Source organism: Sinohyriopsis cumingii, chromosome 8 (assembly GCF_028554795.1).
Source record: "Sinohyriopsis cumingii isolate HCF-2022 chromosome 8, ASM2855479v2, whole genome shotgun sequence".
Lineage (NCBI taxonomy): Eukaryota > Metazoa > Mollusca > Bivalvia > Unionida > Unionidae > Sinohyriopsis > Sinohyriopsis cumingii.
Window position 1 is genome coordinate 34,315,867 of NC_142968.1, and position 14,786 is coordinate 34,330,652.

The window sequence follows — 14,786 nt, forward strand, 5'->3', positions numbered from 1 at the left end:
CTAAATATAATTTTAAATTTAATACACAAGCTATTGTTTGCATTATGGGCTGTGAAGAATTCAAACTCACAATAAAAGATATTTTGAATATTCAGCAATGTGAAATATAATTAATTGAAATTACATGGGTAATTCAAGTGTTGAATAACGATTTATATTCGTTTATTTCCACACTCAAAAATAGACCAAACTCCTCATGCTTCGTAAAACAACTGATTTAACTTATTAATTTAATTGACGTGTTTATTGCTTTTATTGCTGCTCTCTTCTTCCGTTTTCTCATTTGCTTTCTTGTCTTTTCTTTCTTTCTTTCTTTCTTTCTTTCTTTCTTTCTTTCTTTCTTTCGTTCGTTCGTTCGTTCTTTCTTTCTTTCTTTCATTCCTTCTTTCGTTCTTTCTTTCTTTATTTATTTTCGTACCTCCTATTTAGCCCATATGAGTAAGAACATCAAATGTATTCCACTACCAAATCGAATAACAAAACTGTTTAAATGTCTTTAACATTTATTGCCTAAAGTAAATCATTCCCGCTCTTCTTTCCTCCATTTTCATTGCTTCATTATGTGTATTTTCCCTTAGGTATTAAATGATGAGTTGCTAAGGTAATCATAACAATCTTCATCCATACACGAACTAGCTGAAAACATCCTTGATCGTGGGTCTTTGGTGTTAAAACTCCGATCCCCATACAGATCGTCATTTGACCAGCTTCTCCGATGTATTCTTTCCATTGCATATGCGTGGTCATAATCATCTCGAGGATAGTCAGCACTCAAGCACTGGGACGCACTTCTGGATTTAGAATCTATTGATGTAAAACAAAATGATTAGGATTAGAGAGTAAGAATTCACAAATTCAAATTGCAAAGTTTGTCAGAGATTTTGTGTTTATTATTTCTTTGCAGAAATTAACGACTAAGATAATAATTATTAATTTTACAAATATTTTTCGAAGATACAGTCAAGTACAAAAGCGATAGTAATTTCTTATTTATATAAGTAAAGAACTCTATCTTTTCCTGACTTTATGTATTTAGATGATATTAGCCGAATCTCTTGAGATAAGAGTTTTTGGCTATGCTGTCTATTGTAATGATATGGTGTCTCTCAAATGTCATCACTTTGCGGGAAAGTGTTGTTTCCGTTTTGGCTAAAAAGGCCTTTAAATGGTATTATTTTATTTACCACAGTGGTAGCTGAAGGTAGATCAAAGTTTTGTTCTGTTATAAATGATTACGAATATCTGCAAAACTCTTAGCACAAATTCCGTCGAATGAGTAAAGATTAAAGATGTTATGTTATCAGTGCTTTTGTCTTTTTTTTTTTTGTTTATTTTAATATTGGAAGGACGTGATAAGCTGATGCTTTCAATCATATTTGGATACATTCTGTTTGAAACCTATAATGCAGTTTGGTACAGATTGAAGCGAATCTTATAATAGCATTTACACCAACTAAAGACGCGCGTCGTACGTTTTATCAAATATATTTTATATTCGCATACGGTACAACAATTATCATCGATTGTATGACTGCTACGTGTAAATTCATCTTTGTAACATAGGCAGACAAGAATAATTTATAGTTTCCACTATCTGAAAAGATTAAGAATCTGATTTAAAAATCTTAACTTGTCTCTCTTCAAGTTTTCAACCTTTGAAACTATGTATCCTCTCTCCATATTTTTCAGTTAGTGTGTACAATGTTAGTGATGAAATGTTTTATAAGCTGTATGTTATATAATGATGCACTTAATAATTATAAATGTGATAAAATATCCAAAACGGGTCAATATGTATATAAAATACCCAACCTCGAAACCGAGTTGGCTCTGGCCTACACGCAAAGACTTTTGAATTGAGGCACTTGACTTTCCTATTCTTTTGCGGCAAATTCGCAGCTTTCTTTGCAAAAGGTTTCTCTAGCTGGACGAAACTAGGAGGAGATATTACGTTAACAAAATCGAGGCTTAGCTCATCGCTTGATCTTGTTCGGTGACTCTCCATGGTTCTTTGGCTGTTTTTCTTGGCAAATAAAATTGATGGATCGTGTCTTGGTAACGATCTCTTGTCAACTTTCTTATACGAATAGAAGGAATCGGCAACTATATTTTGTTGTTTATTTTTCTTCTTTACAACAGGATCCGGTGCAGGTGGCCGTAAAGTCATAAATCTGCGCTGCACAACATAACTGTATTCAAAAGAAGATTGCGATGTACTTCCGATTGATTTCGTGTCTAACAACTTCGAACGAATATATGGTTGTTTTGATTGACAAGCACTCGACAGTTCATCATATTCATGTATATAGTCATATCCATGAGCAGATTCGGATTGAATTGTTTCAGCCGATGATAAACTAGAATCAATATGCAAGTTACATCTTGTATTACCAGATGATTTTGCACAGCCTAACCCTCGTACGCACAGATTTTGATCGTTAAGTTTGACTCTGGCTTGGAATTTATTTCTCTTTAACTCTGTACGATCCTTTGAATTGTTTTTCGTCGAAACTGTTCTAGTTTCTTCGGGAATAAATGCACTGCTCGAACGGTAAACGATAGTCTGAATTCCGTTCCTGTAGAAGAAGCTATGCATCATGCTCATTCGTGCTGCAAATGATAAAACGTAAAACATTGTGCAGAATCATGTAGCGTCTACCTATATTTTGTGTATTTAATTTGCAAACGTTTCACAAGAATATGAGGAAAAATACAACTATAGGATAAAACCATTTTCTTGATACTGTATAAAAGGTGAGTAACTTTGATGGTGTGGCCACTACTAAATCGGAAGTAAAATGTGGTATAAGCCTTTTGTCAGCTAATGACGTGTGTGTAAACCAGTTTGAAAGTTTGTCTAAACCCCAGAAACGCCGAGAAAGCATGGACTGTAACCAGGTTGCTGCCTTCTTTTTGATATATATTATTTTGTCCAAGTACCTATACTTTGATCTTTCCTTTTTTTTAAATTACTACTAACTGGATTGTGTAGATGTAGTGAGTTATTTTATTTTACTTCATTTATTAATTTCAATTCATTATTATTATTTAATGAAATAAAGATGTTGGAGATTTAAGCAAATAGTTGCCTCCACAATTTAAACTTGTGAGACAATGGAAATTCTTTATCTTTCCAAATTAGTAAATACAAATATTGAAGCGACTTTAAAATGTTTTGTTTTCCAATTTAGGAAACAGCTCGAAAGAAATTAATTCATTTATTACAAACAAATTTTATTATGCAAACAAACCAAATAAATAAAATGCATAGTCTGTGATTTATGATAAAGGGACAATATCTTACTAAATATGTTTAATCGTTGAAAAAACAATATCGTGTATGTACTACATATTCTGACGTAAATTAAATTCACATCAAATTGTGCAATCTAGTTCAAATGTTTATTTATTGTTCAAAGCAGTATAGTTATTAACACTACAAGGTTGTTATGGAAAATTGCACAATATAACTATCGGATAAACGTGAGTCATTGGGATAGGACTGTATGCTAAGGTCTGAATATTACAGTTTATGTTAATTTATATGAGAACAGGTTTTCATAAACGTTTATAAATTCCATAAGGATCATATACTTTCGACAAATGCTATATTTCATTTTTTTTTATAAACATTATGGGGGGTCGATGCAATATTTAAAAAAATACATTTCACCTTTAGAATATGAATAAACTATCTTCTTTTACGGATGCATTTTGAGGCCGAAAATGAGGTATAATCAACAAATATTATAACCTATTCTGATTCGAAGCTTCCACACACCAACAACAACCAGACAAGCGGCGAAAATCGTTATCACTAGTGCAGTGATTATGAGCCATGTTGCCTTATCTGGAATGAAATAAATGTACACTAAGATTACAGACTTGCTTTGTCAGATTTTAACACAACGAAAAAAAACAAAAAAAACGCACACAGACATGCAAGCATATATATGTAAAGTCTTTGTACATATAGATCGAGAGAGACAAAATATAGTCAGACTAAGATAAATATGCATATACATATATACAAATATATATGCATACAAATATTTACATAACATATCTGACCTAATTCTTTTATTGATTCGATGATTAATTGATCATACGAAAATCATTCCTTATAACAAATACTATACAGCCTAATTAATTATTGTGATTTAACTGATACAGTTAACCCTATTTATATCGGTAATTACAGTTAGTGCTAGTAGATAGTGATTGATTAGAAAATTAAACAATACACAATAACGAAATAAATAACATTGTTCGAAGTAGTATATGTTTGTGTGCGATATTGCATGGAAACTGCACGTAACATATCTATACTTTTTGATACAGGTATCAATTATCCTTTGTAAAGTTCTAAAACGGAACAAATCTGTTATTTAAATGGAAATATCTGTTTAATTTATTTATTTATTTATTTCAACTATTAGGTGGACGACGCGAAGTTATTCCACTCAGTAATTTACATTTCTCTTACACAACTTATCTGTACCTATATTTGAGCTCCTTGGTGGCGCTACATGTCCAGTCAGGTTGTTATCTGTACAATAAAAAACAAATCCATGGTTTTATATAGGCTCTCAACAAGATTGTATTTCTTCAACATCTATGCTACCCTTTAAACTCATGGACATTTGCCAAGTGTGAAAAAACCTTTAAGCAAACGGAGAGAGAGAGAGAGAGACATAGAGACAGAGAGAGACAGAGACAGAGAGACAGAGAACGACAGACAGACAGAGAGATAGACAGAGAAAAAGAGACAGAGAAAGACAGAGAGAGAGAGACAGAGACAGAGACAGAGAGACAGAGACAGACATACAGAGTGAGAGAGATCTCACAGGCAGCTATCTGTACCGCAGTATTCAACAAGATTGTATTTCTTCAACATCTATGCTACCCCTTAAACTCATGGACGTTTGCCAAGGATGAAAAATCTTTATGCAAACGGAGAGAGAGAGAAAGACAGAAAGACAAAGAGAGAGAGAGAGGGAGAGAGAGACAGGGATACAGACAGAGAGACAGAGACAGAGAAAGCGAGAGACAGAGAGAGAGACAGAGAGAGAGAGAGATCTCACAGGCAGCTATCTGTACCGCAGTATTCACATTACATTTGTTCAAGGACACTTAATGATAAAACTAAAAGCAAATTTCACACACATGAGAACGAAAATTCTCCTTTTCTCAACATACAGTTGTGAATATTTTTATTTTCCACTGATCCAAAATTTGTATATGTGCAGCTGTCGTTAGTCGAATTATACATTACGACTGGTTGGCTCACTTTGGAATTGGGATTATCAACCCTTACCGAAGGCGTGTTGTTCTCATAAATTATGAATGAAAGTGTGATTGGTTCCCCAAGTCGTGCCACAAATACGTGACCTGCAAATCAAAATTAATGAAACAGAGGCATGAAATTTGTATAAAAACTAAAGTACAAATAACATGATATAGCGTGGATTATGTGTATGATGATGAATATATATTAAATATATTTTAAATTAAAAATACATACAATCTAGATAAAATTAAATGTTGAGTTTCTGGGTAGTTGCTGTCACGTGTGCCTGATACGTTAACATGCTGACCAACCGGAGTTATTTATAATCAATTACTATACACTAGAACCCAATAGACGAAGTATTCGACGTAATACATGCATATTATCTCGTATTTGTCCTTTATTTCGTGAGTCGATCATGTAGCTCTGTTTGAGTTCATTACTTTTATAGAACATATTCATTCTTTTATCAGCAACTAAGATTATTTATTCTGTCTTTGTGAAAAAGTAATTTTGACACACACACACACACACACACACACACATATATATATATATATATATATTATACACACACACACACACACACATATATATATATATATATATATATATATAGTAGCAAATCAGTATCTAGCTAGCATGAACGTTTTGGATTCTTAGTGAGTCTTTTTCAAAGGGAAAAATAAAACACAGACAAGACAAACAAATAAAACAGAACAACGTTTATTTTGTGCGGGCATTTACATGGCCATTTCTAGAGGAATTCAACCTTTTAACTGTATTGTGTTTCAACTAGTTTATTTCAGCTTGTTGCTCATACTGGAAATATTTGTATTGACCTAGAAATTGATGAGCCATACCGACAGCTGCATATTTAGAAAATTATTTAAAAGAAAATGTGTCGGTTCCTTACTGGAAGCTAACTGGACACGCCGCCTTAGACTTTTGAACCCATGAGGTTTCATCCAAAAGAACTAGAAAGGGACAATCATAAACAAATAAAATTATCTTTAGAAGCCGGCACATTTTCTTTTAAATAATTCCTATGACTACTATACTAATGAAATATCCGGATATCATTTGCACTTACGTAAAATAACAGATGTCGTTAGGGCTCATCAGTTTACACGTCAGTTCATTGTCAGTTTATTGCATTTATCTTAATCAATCCCCTACACACGTGAACCCTTGCTGGATCCAGTGCACTTGAAAAGATTGCTATACGCCATATATAAAAGAAGATTGCTAGCCACTTAAATACACGTATCTATGCTTATGTATGTATGTCTTCTATAGATAGATATACATATACTCTCCATTTGATATGACACGAAGGTAATATGAATACTTACGAGCGACAAGAACACTTGTATACCCATTCACACTGGAATTTTCCTTTACTGTATAATTTCCACTGTCATTAAACATGACATTTAGTAGCAGAAAACTGAAGTGACCATTGTTATTTACGACGCTCTCAATTCGACCTGTATAATTACTGTTGATAGATATGTTCCCTTTTTGGCCCTTCACTGGCATGTAGAGTACCACATTAGTGAAATGTTGATTACTAGTGTAACCAGAGAAGTTGATTTCCAAAAGTGTTTTTCCATCCGTTTTAGATATATTAATATAAACAGTACCATTATTTCCATGGACAATTGTCGTCGGATTCAAATCTGCAAGGATGAACGATGGATCGTGTTAGACATACATGAAACGTGATATTTATGTTAAGTTTATAAATGTTAAGTAACATCGTCTTCAAGAAAAGCAAGTTCGATATGCACACATTTTTACCTTCGAGCATGGGGTCCCGAGTGGTCTAAAGCGCTCTCCGTTACGGATCACTGCCATCTCACCTCTGTCTGTGGCGGATCGAGTCTCGGAGTTAGAAAATGAGGGTAGTGAGAAAGCTTGTCAGTAGCTTCTCGTGGGTCGACGTTTTTTCCGTGGTTTTCTCGGGTTCTTCCTCCACCATTAATAGTGGCCGCCATGTATAGCCTATCGTGTGCTGAAAAATGGCGTTAAAACCTACAACAACAACAACAACAACAACCTTCGAACATTATTTGTACATATATGCATACATACATACATATTATCAATTTGCTTTCAAAAAGGAATTCTTTCTTTATGTACGATTGTGAAGGAACGATGAAGTCTTGAGACAAATTTAGTTGTTTTTTTTGTCAGGATTATCTGGGATATTTCATTCATTGAATTTATCATCTCAGTTTTGGACATATGGTTACTTGACGGACAGCCAGACAGATAAATATAGCGGGGTTACATAGATTTGTGAGAAGAAAAAAAAATGTCAATGTTTAAATCAATTGTGCTTGTCATAATGCACCAGTCTACATTTGAACGTTTGCGTTATCATGTATTCCAAACCAAAGTAATATTAAAATAGGCTTTCAATTTTGCATGAGTATTTATTAGACCATATTTATGAGGATGTTTGGGAGTACATTCTATCATTGCTAGTTTACAATAGGTAAAGTTAATGAGCAAGGTTTGTATAAATAACCATAACATATTTGAATTAATAAAATGATGCTTGTCTCAATTATTATTTATTTTATGCTTAAATATTTTGATGAACAATGCTAGTTACTTCTTGCTCTAAGAATACTGAAAATGTATAAATTTTTCATGAAACACTCGAATTTGCTACCACATCTGTCATTTTAACTCACCTTTAGCGTGATCTTTTCCACAGAAAATGAGGCAAAGCGATAACATGGTCACAACATCCATGACTTTGCACTACAGTGCAGTGTGTTCTATGCAGTCATGACTAATGATTGTCTAAGGCATCATACGTGCTCTTAGCCAATGGGAAAATGAGTATGACAAAAAATAGTGTGTACATCTTCGTAGGTGATACATCAACACATTTCGTACTTTCTTCCAATGCAGTATCACAGGCAGTTATAATACTTGGATCTTATCGTTCTATAGGAAATCCTTTTCTACACCCTTTATCCGCTCGTAGTTATGAGCGAACCTGATAACACTGAAATAGTAAGACTTAAGCAGAGTTCTAGTAATAATAACTGATGAAACTATGATATACATGAAGTTTGATGAGTTAAAGAAATTACATTTTCGTTTTAGTGTATATGATATTTGGGTGTTTATAAAACAAAGACAAAATAAGGAAACATTTAGAGATTAGATAAAAAATAGCCAAACACGAGGACATGATTCAGGCTGGTACCCTGAGGTCTAAGCTTCTTTACTCACTATCGTGGACTGAGAAGCATTTTATGTAACCCATCCCCTCCTATATGATTCACTGAAACCAATCAGTTTAGGTGTTGTTCAAACCAGGAGTATTTACGTAATTTCGATTGAGCTGAGTGTGTGCAAGGACACAATGCAATCCAAATAATATTTCTTGGTATCATTTATATTTTACGTATCGTGTTTCTCTTATTTATGGCATGCGTATTGTATGTACTTTGGAGGGAACAAACCCATTTTGTTGTAAATGCGTGTGATTTTGATTATTAACGTAGCTTCAACCGAAATAAAAGTCACAATACTACGCTGTCTGCAGTGAGGCAGTTAATAATGGTGTCTACCACTGGATCATTATGCCGCAGATACGTAACATGATGTAACACCCATTCACATTCTCCCGACACTACGCCAAACAGTCCTAACGCTAACATCTTAATGCTGAGCGCCTAATGGAGCGGCTGTTAGTACCATTTGTATAAGTCTTTGGTGTGACTCGGCTGTTGTCCGAACCCGCATCCGAAGTGGACGATCTAACCACTAGGCCACAGTTTGCAACACAATGAAGGAATGTTTCTCTTTTCATTTAAGTGAAATTAATTAATTGTGCGTGTGCGTGCGTGGGGGGGGGGGGGAGGAGAAAAGAGAGCGAAAATAAAATAGTCCTCCAATTAACAGCAATTAATGTTAGGCATTGTTCAGCATCACATTACAGAGAATTATGCCTTAATAATATACATTTTATAAAGGAACGTGACAATGAAATATATATCCTCCGTATACGCAATGCAATGATATAATGACTTTCAACAACTAATAGTTTATATGGAACAGGAAAGATATTAATCTGACATAGATTTACACAAGAATGTGCATGGTTATGACCGTCACAAATAATTACTTATTTGGTATACGAAATAATGTTGTAATATTCAATCAGACTACTTGATATTACAAGTCACATGTACTAAAATCAGTTAGATTGATACTTTTGAGGTGTTCAGTTACGAAAATAGATCCAAAGATAAAGATTTTTCCCTTCAAAACAGATATGTTATTGAATCATAATCAATATGTATTTCGAATTAATATTCGCTTTTTACAGTATGTAATAAATAAACATCAAAATTACCACGAATTCAGAGAAATATGTTTTGTTTTATCCGACATTCTCGTATAAACATACTTTTTAAGGCAAGCGCTGATTCTGAATTTAATTATAGGTTATCTGTATTTACTTGCTACATACGATACGAAAAGCGTTGGAAATAAATAACGATTGAGATTTTAAATGTGGCTGTCAGGAAAATGTGCGTAGAATTGGTACATTGTTCATACTAACCTTTACTAACTAAAGTATTGTATACATTTGTCACACAGTCAAGGTCAATACAATGCGTTTAATGCGACAGAAGAGAAAGATAAAACTACATGTAACAATGGATGACCGGCGAAAGTAGGAATTAGAAAGGAAAGGAAATTATGCATGGTACATAGGACAATGTATTTACACGTAGAAGATACAAAACAAATTTTTACATTTCTTGACGCATCAATACATTTTTATATTTGAAGTCAATGACGTACAAAGCGTTACTTTGTATATTAATTTGACACTGATGTTTAGAATTGGTTGAAACATGCAATAGGCACACCGTTTGCGTCATCTGAAACAACTGTATTGCAGTCTAATGGAGGTTTCACATAATTTTTGCATACCTTAAATTAAGTATGTTTTCAGTAACTTTACTTAGTCGACAAATGCTTCCAGCAGCAGTCAGTACTCGCTGAGGTACAAAAGGTAACACAATCTGGAAAGAATAAATGGCAAAAATTTAAATGTTTGGTACATCACTCAAGATGCACCATATAACACATTACACAATACAAAATATGATCGTTTTTACACAATGGTATTTCAAATCCATTTTAAATAACGTGTGCAACATTTTCAGAAGGAAAATGATTGGCTTGAAGCTTACCTACAACATAAGTATCATATTTTAAAAAGAAGGTGTAACACATCAAACATGTTTTAATGCAGCAGTTCACAAGGTCACGTGATATACGCAAACTTCATAAGTGCAGACAGTACAATGAAAAAGCCACTTCGCTTCATCCTTTGCAAATAGAGTTGACAGTTTTTAATATAACCACATCTGCTTCTGATAGAAATATCTATATTATATTCTTCATTATTCCCAGCTTTAAATTAGAAAAAGTATTCGGGCTAAATTAAGGCTTGGTATCATTTTAAATGTTCGTAATTAGTTCGTGCTATATATTTAGTGATCAACTGTGGAAACAATCATATCGCTCAGCAATACAACCTTTCCAACGGACACAAGTAAATACGTACAAACGTATAACACCAATTTAGGGAATGCATTTAAGTATGCATGAAGTATAAACTAACTTAAAGAGAGTAATTAATGTTCAATAAGACATACCGACAGGCAGGCATATATACACGAATAGGCAGAGACTATTTTGTAGTCGAAAACATTTCCTTTATGTATGAACTTGTCGAACGTGATTATGTCAAGTAAACTAAATATGTCACAAGCTTGAAACCAAGTTCATCCTCATTCCTAATGAAATGTATTCTATGTATAATATATGTCTGACTCTTGTTTGCATGTGTATGTTTATGTGTGTTTTGTTTTCATTTTGTTTCCCACCGTTCGTCTTTGCTTAAGAGAATTACTCCGTCTTTCATTAGAATCATACGCCGTCCTTGAAGAAGCACGAAAGCACTACTGCGTCATAATTTTATGTTGTTGTATTTATTCAGTCTCCCATCTTGCTACAGCCTGTGGGAAGAAATCGGGATAACACTAACCCTTCCTTTCCTACCATTATTGGACTTCGTCAGCATTAGATCAAAAGCCAAATACCTTATTGATATTTAAATATTGTTTGTTATTTGATCGGATTTTAATCATTGTAAAGATTTAAGGAATCATAGAGTTAAAGGAGATTAGATAATCATTAACTTGTGACCAAGATTTGGGAGTTATGACCAATATTTATCTAAAAATAGGAGTTCGACCGGCTTATTAGCAAACAGGTATTTTCATATTGCTCCACCCAAATATGCATTCAAGTATCATTTGGTTTCCAGAGTTTAATCCTTTGGAGAGTTTTGATTCTTGTATTTCTTACAACCTAACACTATTCAAACGTTGTAGGTTGTATCCTTTTCGTTTTAAATTATAATCAAGTTATGTGTCAAGAGTTAAAACTGTTCAAAAGAACACCGAGATTAGGGTGCTGTTTTAAGCAATGTGTCATGATAAACGTATACTGTGTCTGATTATATTAGAATAATATGAAGATTCATTTAGTGAATGTCCGATCAGTGCAAGTGTGGACCATTTTGTAGCATTTTACACAATGATATTGCACTTTACCGACCTAAAATACACCAATTAAAAGTAAATATTTAAACAATTACATTGGTGCATTTTAACATGATATAGGAGGATACAATGCTAGATTAAATTTGATTTTGACATATTTGCCGAGACCGTTTCTGACTCAACGTACTAAGATTTTGCAAGCAATTAGACTACTAACTAAGGAAGTAACATTTAAATATATTGAATAAATAAAGACTGAGTGGCCAGTACAGATCAACAGCTTATGACATCGGACCATATCATAAGGGTTTCGGTTTCGTTTCATAATTCCGTCTGTATAATGAGTCACAAAGTAAGAAAGCTCGAGTGTAAGACGATATGTGAAACAGTTACCTCATGATTCATGAAACTTGTACAAACATTACTGTATGCGTTGCTGTTCATCTCAAGATGCCTATGAGGTGACGAAAACGATCTTGTGTATTTGTGCCAAGACAATTATTACAAGAAATGATAATAAATGCATACAACAATTCTTCATATTTTATTTCACTTGAACTAATTAGAGTCCTCTATTAGCCAAAAGAATAAAAGAACAACATTAAAGAATATGAATTAGCGCTATGACAACCGACAGTCCGAGTCCTAAAAAATCTAATTTATCTACGTTATACTCTATCTCATATTTTGTCTTTATACCACACAATTAATGATAACAATCCCTTATAGTGCCACTCTGAATGTCACGACAGATCCATTATAGTGCCACTCTACATGTCACGACAGTCTGTCTAAGTGGCAGGATGATTCATAAACCACTTAGGACTAAGGACGTGTCATATTATCGAATGCAAACCGGACTTGATTTACACCAGTCCGGAATTCACAGTAACTCAATGATCACGCTATGTCGAAGGTTTCTTTTATTCCATCAATGGACATGCTATTCTGGTTCTCATGTTCCCTAGTCTTCAAAATTTCTGAACTAATTATGCCGTCCGAAAGTGCCTGCTATAAGTTGCTTGCAGTACAAACATTTATGATAAGGCAAAAAGCTATTATATCAATTATATTTGTTGAGAAAAGATTGCAAGATAAAATAAAAATAATAGCTGGGCTTTAAAGAAAGCCCCAGCCCCAATAGAGCGCGAAGCTGAAATAATTATCAGTTCCACTTTTGTAAGTCAGTGTAGTTGCGAATAAGACGGCCATTACTTAATGAAAACGTAGTATTCACAAATGTAAGTTTTGATCATTCGCACACATACGAGTTTTGCAACTGTTACGAGTGTGTATTTTGCGTGTGAATTAATGTTTGTAGATGATTGTTTTCTTAAGTCATATATCCGAGCTATTAAAATCAGTGTCAAAAGCCAATAGGTCGTGCTGTATCCTACTAGTGAATCACATAATACAAAATTATGGAAACCTGTGTAAACATTGGTGGGAAAAACAATATGGGTCTACAAATTCTAGGAGCGATGAGAAAGAGGCTGATATAGACTGTATGTCATGATTACATGTATGTTTTACTATAAGTCAGTTCGTTTCCTTTTCTATAATTTTCGTTAATTGTCGTTTATCATTTCCTATTTGTTTATAACAATTGGTATATACTCCATCCATAAGCAATTTTTATGCTTGACGTTTTAGAATTGAAATTGTTTTATTTTTCAGTTTATTTCATTCCACTCAGATGACGCATAACTATTTTATTCATTGATTCATGATAACCAAAGCAATTTAAATCCCAAAGGTGACTTCGCTGCAATATATATGCACCGATATTCATAAAAGCGATAGATAGATCAGTTTCTTTGAAGAAACATATCCCACTCTAAGCAACCGAGCTATTAATGGGGTTCGGTAGTATCTCAACCAATGGAAATCTATCTCAAAAGCTTTTGAAAACCCTTCCACGTGACTGAGCCAGGATTATATTTAGTCAGGGAAACAAATCTGTTTAAGCATAGTGCGACAAACGCAATTAGATTTTAATCTGTACAAAATTATCAACATGGACTGCCAGGTATGAGAGATATTGTTACAAATGTGCCCACCATTTCCTCCTCTTTCGGTCGACCGGGAAGTCCGGCATGTGTGACATAATCTCTGTTACTTTAAGAATTTGTGCTTACTACAACAAAATTTGGGAAAATGTATGTACGGATACACACATACACACATACACACACACACACACACACACATATATATATATATATATATATATATATATATATATATATATATATATATATATATATATATATATATATATATATATAGATAGATAGATAGATAGATAGATAGATAGATAGATAGATATGGTGTATGGTTTGCGTATTTATAATCCAGAAATCTTTTGATGAACATGACGAAATGTGCAAGTTTCTCTGATACGAATGTTAATTTTTATATCAAGTTAATTAGAACAAAGCGTACATCACAAGTATACAGCTTTCCTTTCTTGTGCTACGTTTGTAACCTTTGACTATAATGAAATCTAATTATTCTTGAATAAAGTACCTGAACTTGTTGCTGCCGTGGATGCTAGTTCGCTATGAAAAAATGGCTAGTCGATAACATGTTGTGCGTAGATTTTGCCACTCCAATATAAAACGTTGAAAACTCCATTACGATACACTGTGTAAGAATATAACTGAACAGAGCACAAATTTTCCTGTATTATTTCGTAGGCCTTTCGCAGGTGGTACAAGAGAAAATAATTACATTGAGGTGGATTCATATTAGGGAAGTCAGTGTTAGTGTGAAGATCTTTAAATAGCGATACAAAATAGACGGTAGGTGTTATCTACGGTTTCCCGCACTCGTGTGCCCGATGCTTTAGCATGTAAATGATGTGGTTCAAATGCCTTATG

The 14,786-nt window shown here is 33.6% G+C and overlaps 1 protein-coding gene across 5 annotated transcripts; it reads right to left on the reverse strand.

Moving 5' to 3' along the window:
- Window positions 1-485: 485 nt before the first annotated feature.
- LOC149793275 (uncharacterized) lies at window positions 486-8,404 on the reverse strand. Of its 5 annotated transcripts, XM_089967252.1 has the most exons (8): window positions 7,996-8,404; window positions 7,094-7,307; window positions 6,646-6,972; window positions 5,167-5,391; window positions 4,502-4,549; window positions 3,755-3,850; window positions 1,813-2,610; window positions 486-804 (listed from the first exon to the last, which is right to left on the reverse strand). In XM_089967252.1, the coding sequence occupies exons 2-8, from the start codon at window positions 7,101-7,103 to the stop codon at window positions 575-577; spliced, it is 1,734 nt and encodes a 577-aa protein (XP_089823378.1). In that variant the 5' UTR covers window positions 7,104-7,307; window positions 7,996-8,404; the 3' UTR covers window positions 486-574. The 5 variants fall into 5 exon arrangements, with proteins under 5 accessions (XP_089823378.1, XP_089823376.1, XP_089823377.1 ...); XM_089967250.1 differs by lacking the exon at window positions 7,094-7,307; XM_089967251.1 differs by lacking the exon at window positions 7,094-7,307 and having other exon boundaries at window positions 5,200-5,391; window positions 7,996-8,403.
- Between the last annotated feature and the right edge of the window lie 6,382 nt (window positions 8,405-14,786).

Excerpts from the sequence above, each read along its gene's own strand:
- LOC149793275 (XM_089967250.1), bottom strand. The coding sequence starts at position 8,056 with ATGGATGTTGTGACCATGTTATCGCTTTGCCTCATTTTCTGTGGAAAA. Across the intron at positions 5,392-6,645 it reads TACAAGTGTTCTTGTCGCTC|GTCACGTATTTGTGGCACGA; the intron begins GTAAGTATTCAT and ends TTTGATTTGCAG. Across the intron at positions 2,611-3,754 it reads GAAGCTTCGAATCAGAATAG|CACGAATGAGCATGATGCAT; the intron begins GTTATAATATTT and ends TATCATTTGCAG.